The 6,224-nt window shown below is 43.1% G+C and overlaps 1 protein-coding gene across 2 annotated transcripts in view; it reads right to left on the bottom strand.

The window, feature by feature from the left end:
* Positions 1–2,253: 2,253 nt before the first annotated feature.
* The window catches only part of TNNI3K (TNNI3 interacting kinase), a 292,390-nt gene continuing 288,419 nt past the window's right edge, over positions 2,254–6,224 (bottom strand). For both annotated transcript variants that reach the window (XM_053243152.1, XM_053243153.1), the window contains 2 exons: positions 5,111–5,190; positions 2,254–2,559 (listed from right to left, as the gene is read on the bottom strand). In XM_053243152.1, coding sequence (XP_053099127.1) covers positions 2,483–2,559; positions 5,111–5,190 — 157 coding nt within the window. In that variant the 3' untranslated portion in view covers positions 2,254–2,482. The remainder of the gene's footprint in view (positions 2,560–5,110; positions 5,191–6,224) is intronic.

Here is a 6,224-nt window from a genome sequence, read left to right as displayed (position 1 = left end):
AATCCCTGCTGGTTCGAATCCCCGCAGAATATGGAAAACACCTATACTGGGCAGCAGTGATATAGGAGGTGCTGAAAGGCATCATCTCACACTGCACAGAAGGAGGCAATGGCAAACCCCTCCTGTATTCTGCCAACAAAAACCACATGGCTCTGTGATCACCAGGAGTCGACACCGACTCGAGGGCACAACTTTACCTTTAGAACAGCAAACATGGTTGATGAAAATAATTTCTCAGTAAGCTTGGTAAACAGTATCTCTTCAGAAGCACTAGGTGGCATTGTGGAGCAGTATTTCAGTGAGATGGAGAGCTCAGACAGTTTCAGTATTTGAAGGCTCTATGCAGGACACAACAGTATCCTTTAGTGACAGCAGATATGAATAGCTGCCCACTTCAGTTCCGGGTCCCCCTGTCTTGTAAAAGCTGTTGTAATGAGAGCAAAACAAAGCTCGAGACCTGCATTCTTCTCTGCAGCGAATGTGAACTGCACGGAATATCCTTTTTTCAAAAACAAGGTTAGCTCCAGGTTTTTCTGGTCCCTGAGCAAGAGATCCATAGTCCACCCCACAACAATGGGGCTACAACAGAGCTGCCACTACATAGATATCAGGAGAGGGATTTGTGTCCTCTTGCTGCTGCTATTGCCTCCTCTGTGCTTGCCACATTTCAAGGAACTGTTTCTTATTTAGGATTAAAATGCAGTGTTCCTTTTCAGGTTAATAAGGAACACAGGTGGTTCCTTTTATGGCGTTGGGGCTGGGCCAGGGCCACTAACTGTAGTGGACAGCACACACAATGACAGGGAGTGACTTCACATTGTAGGCCTCTAGGAAGTCGTCTAGATCCCTGTCGGCCAGATAGCAGACTGCATTGTAGTAGAAGTACAACTCCTATGATGAAGCTCTGGAGTCAAAACGTCTCCCTTGGCCCTGCGGTGGGAGGGAGGTTAAGCCTTGTGGAGCAGAGCAGCCAGGTCTGTAACGGCATGGTTCTTTCTGCGAAAGACTCTAGGGCAGTTCCCATGATCATAATTAGTGTAGAAGAAGCCTCAGGAGCTGTGTTTACTCACGCTTGCTGATCGCCTGCCAGTTAAACAAAGTTGGAGGTGCTGTCCCATCCTTGTGTGCCAAGTGTAGTGTTTTAGGTTAATCCATTCCTTGATCCAGGCCAGCTTTTGAATGGGGCTTTAGTTACTTGTATTCCAGTCCTGGAGCAGAGGCAGGGCTAACAAACAGCCAGCTGCAAGAGCACTGAAGAGCAGTCTGCACTTACCTCTCTGTACATAGTATCTGTTTCATTAAACTATCAATACTCCTGATCCCACTCCACTGCCTTGTCCCTGCATACCACCACTCTTTCTTCTGGATTCTACACTAAGCAACAGCCGGATCAGTCGACTTTCCCTCCTATCTTATTTAGCTGCGGAGCACACTTGCTGAGCAGAAGAGAGCCCTGTTCCAGGGCACACACCCCAAAAAGAAGAGGCCGCATGTTGGACAATTTGGCGGTTGCAACCCTCACTTCAAAAATAGTGGAGTTCACTGTCATAGGTTAACTTCCGTGCTCACTAAGCATGGGCACACGGAGGTAAAAGTACTTTAAGTATTGTCAAACCATGAGTGCCTATTTGGCCTGGGTGCCTCCTCCCTCCTTCTGGACATCAGTGAAGGTAAACAGTCAGTTATTTTACATATATGTAAACCAACCCAGGGGAAATTAATTCACAGTCTGATTGAATCTTGCTACAGCCATGACTTAACAGGTGCTTCAGCAATGGGTTCTTATGTCTTTAGGGACTAGATTAACCATAGAGTATGGCACAGCTACTACCAAGGCCCACAGAAGGAATGATTCAGAGCCAAGCACTGGTAGATGAAAGAGAGGGAGAGGAGGCCATAGCAATTTGGCATCCCCTACAGTAGAGACCCTTCTTCTTCAGTTCAAGTGTAATTGAGAACATATATACGACAAAGTGTGGCGTAGTGGTTAGAGTGCTGGATTAGAAGCAAGGAAACCAGAGTTCAAATCCCCAGTCAGCCACAAAGCTCATTGAGTGGCTTGGGCCAGTCACCTTCTCCCAGACTAACCTATCTCACAGGGTTGCTGTGAAGGCAAAGGGGGATGTCCCCTGACAATGAGTTCCTTGGGAATAGGATGGGATATAAATGGGAATAAATATCATAGAGTCCCCAGTTACCTTCATTGGCATGAATGCAGTATATTCTGAGGGAAAACCACACAGCCCAGAGCTCTACATGTTGAGCTGATTTATTTTTTTTCCTTGCTTCCTTTAAGTTATTGGTATAGAAAGGCTAGTTTGAAGAATAATTTATGGTGGAAGCATTCACTATCTGTAAATAAACAAGCCAACGTAAGCTCTTTGATGTAACATATGATGACTTGGAGCTACAGTGACACAGTAGGAATTGTTGCTGCCAGTCTGCGGAGAATCTCTCTTCCAGCAGACGCCGGTTCCTGCTGTCAGCCGCTGTCTTCAAAGCTGCCACTGTTGCTGCAGGAATGAAATCGCATTGTACTCATGGGATCCGACACGTAACCTGTGGGAAGTGAAGAGAATGTGAGGTGCTAGTCATGAAGGCCATGTAGCCCAGCAACACTCTCTCCTTACTTTCTCTGCTTCCATCATGCCATCATATGAAGGAAGATAATATTGATGTCTTCTCCAGATAAATCAACAATGGCAGATTTGCTCCTGGGTAAATGTGTTTCAGACAAATCTCTTTGCTACCTTCAAAACCCAAGCTGAATGCCGTTCTCTAAAGTAAAATGCTAGGGGTCAAATCTGAAATATAGATATGTTGCCATTCACATGCAGTGTAGTCACAATCGGCCTTTAAACCCATGGCTGATGGAAATCTGGTACTAAGATGTTTTAATACACTGTTGCATTTCTATTTGATTTTTAAAAATACCTATTTTGAAGTCAAACGGGGGATCCAACAGTCAACAATAAGCAGGCTCTCAGAAGTAATTATGGCCTTAATCTTGGACAATTATCATGAAAATAGCTGCTGCTGCAAGTACCGGGTTGCCTATTAAGAACTATTATTATTCCTTTATCATTTGGGTCACTGGTCAAATGAGACTGCTACTGTTATTTTGCTTCGGAAATGTTTGCCAGCCTAACCTAGTCATTGAGACTTTCAACATCAAGGCAGTAATATAGAGTTATTACTTATAAAGGCAAAAAATTACTTTCAGAAGGTTGTAGAAAGGGGGAGGGCTCATTGTGGCAGAATTCTATCCTAGGATTTCACATCTGCTGATTGAACTGTGCTCAGCATCTAGCACTTTCCCAAAGTCTAAGCACCAAATATACTTTTACATTCATTTTACCCCACACTATTTTCCCTCCCGAGTCTAAAAAGAAAAATGAAGCAACATAATGTGAATTACCTTTTGATTGTGGCACACTGCCACTAAGTAAAATCAAAGGCACACAAAATGGATTAGCCAAAAAGATTTGCCCTCATCCATGTAGGAATACTGCTGCTCCACCTAATGTGCAGTGCTATGCCTAAACTATGTTAGCTTCCAAGGAACACTGGGCTGGTTCGGACAAGCCCTTACTGGCCCATATGATTGGAAAGGGGCTATGTCAAGAGGGTGCTCTTCAGCAGATGTCCGATGCTTGTCCCTTTATTGCATGGGAGGCTGCTATTCTTTTGAATACTCCCTCTAGGTGTGCTCCATAAATACTTGTTTAAACAAAAAACTGGAGTGCTTGTAGAGGGCATTCAGATGAGCCCCCTACCAAATGAAAAAGTGATGTGCCGGAAGGATCTGGGATGTCTGTGGAGAATGTCACAAAGTGCATACTCTTGGTGTGTTCTGTTCCTAATTGCATGGGCTGGTAAGGCCTGAACTGTTAAGTACCAGTACAAGACATAAAAGGCACAAATGGGTTCATAGGAACAAAATGTAGCACAAAGAAGATGCACTAAGTACTGGATCCTAGAATGCAAGGAAGATTGTTTCAGTGATGCTCCGCAAAAATGAATTTATTTAGTACTCCATCACACCTTCCCCCATGTGCCCAAGCTCAAACATGGATGCATTTGCATAAACCCAAGGACCAAACTACATGCAATGTTAAGCCCATAATTAGGGCTGACAGGCTTGATGTTTTGTTTTTTTGAAAAAAACTGAGTAAATAGTCAGATTGGGGCCTCTGTGGATTGGGACCCTAGTGGGGGGCCCTATCCCTCCCAAATGGTCGCAAATCTAAATCAGCACCTTCCCATTACTGCTAACAACAACATCTCTAATTGTCACTAATGGGACCATTACACATGTGTGGAGTCTGGATCAGGTCTGGGTATGGAGTGGGGTTGGGCCCATTTGCCCCTGCTGCAATCTCAAGGCATGGTGGAAGCCTTGATCTGGCTACTATTTACTCAGTTAAAAGCAAGCCAATCAGCCCTACTAATGGGTTTAATGTTTCATGTATTTTGGCCTCAGGTGTGTCTGAAAAGGTACATGATATAGTAATGACGACATAGCACACATGCCCTACTAATGGGTTTTTAACAGGTCTATGAGCTTTGCAGCCAGCTCTAGAGTACTGGAGCACATGGATAGTTTCTTGGAATTCTGCAAGCTTATGGTTAGCCTTACATTACTATTTCATGAGCCATCAAAGTCATTTCATACATCATACAAAAGCAAGAGTATACATTCAACAAAGAGCTGCACCCGATCGCAGCTCATTTTCATCATAGTCACACTTTATATTTGAAATGTAAATTAAAATGAGTTAGATGCACTGTTAAACGTAAAGGGGTGTATGGGTGTGCAATTTTTGTTGATTCGCCAGCCCCACTGAGATCCTGGTGGGAAGCATGGCAATTTATCTGGAAGATCTTAGGGATAGCAAGTTTCTTTTGCATCTTAAAATGCTTATTACATCCCTTGCTTCCACTGCCAGTAATAGAACATCTTCAGACCTTTTTACTGAAGGTGGAATTTTTTGGGGGGGGCTATTTTCAATAGGCCTATTTAGCACTGGTTTCATTTCAAAGGAAGTGGAACAACCCATTAATTGAATTTATCTTTGCTGAATCTAAAAACAACTCTCTTCACACATACCGTTTCGGTCAATAGGAGGGTACTGAAAATTTCTCCTCATCTCTTCCAGAGAAAGTCCTTGAGAAGGGTGTTGCCCAGTGCTGAAAAATTGACAAGATATCCTTTAGATATGAGTGCAATTATATTTGCAATATTAGATCTGCTTTCTGAGAAAACCAACTTTCTAAAAAAAAAAAAAAACAACCCTCACTGCCCTCAGTATAGATGTATTGGGCTGGGGGAGAGAACAAACTAAATCTTAATCCACACTAAAAGGCCTGTATTTTTCATTGGGGTTCTGATTATCTGAACAGAGGTATTCAAAAGGGTTGCACACCCACATCCCGCCATCCCTGTGGCAGAACCAGTACACAGGTTGGGGATGATCTTTGGACCATGTCCCTAGATTCCCAGGCAGGGCTTTTTCCAGCTTTTAATTTTTTTAACTGTGGCACTGCCTAGTGAAAGCAGACCTGGTGTAAATTACAGATGCTGTCGTTACACCCAGGCTTATTTTTTTGCAATACTCTCTGGTCCATCTCCATTGGCCATATGGCTGGCTGTTGTTAGGTATGGAGCCTTTTTGGTAGCTCCACAGGAGTACCCTCCTGAGGGAGATTTGGCAGACTTTATTTCAAATTTTAGATAGGCTCTGGAGACCTTTTTATTCTTGTAGGCATTCAATGATTAATCTCTTGTAAGCTGCTCTAACATCGATATTGTGGTTTGTTTTCTTACATTTTATTTTTATGGTATGGTGTTCGAGTGTTCCTCAGGTGGGGCAAAAATGAATTAAATATGATGATAATAAAACATGGCCAGGCTTTGACAATGAAGCAATTGCTGCTGGTAGAAGAAAAACAGCATGGCTACACAAGCAGACACAGATTATTCATTTTCAGAATAACCTCTTCTAGAACTTGAGCTTTGCCCCACAATTTTTGCTATCCTTTTGATTCCAGTAGTAATTCTAGGTAACAAATTCAGTATACCATAAATATTTTATCGGCATCTGTGCTATCAGGTTTGTACATACTTATTTCTGTGCAAAGGAGAACATTACCCTTCTGAAGCGAACCCAGTGTTGCTGGGCTGTAAGTATGTTTCTTTATCCCCAGAAGCAATCAGGTAAAGA

Source organism: Hemicordylus capensis, chromosome 4 (assembly GCF_027244095.1).
Source record: "Hemicordylus capensis ecotype Gifberg chromosome 4, rHemCap1.1.pri, whole genome shotgun sequence".
NCBI lineage: Eukaryota > Metazoa > Chordata > Lepidosauria > Squamata > Cordylidae > Hemicordylus > Hemicordylus capensis.
Note: the sequence above shows the minus strand (reverse complement) of the source record. Positions and strands in the feature narration are given on the sequence as shown.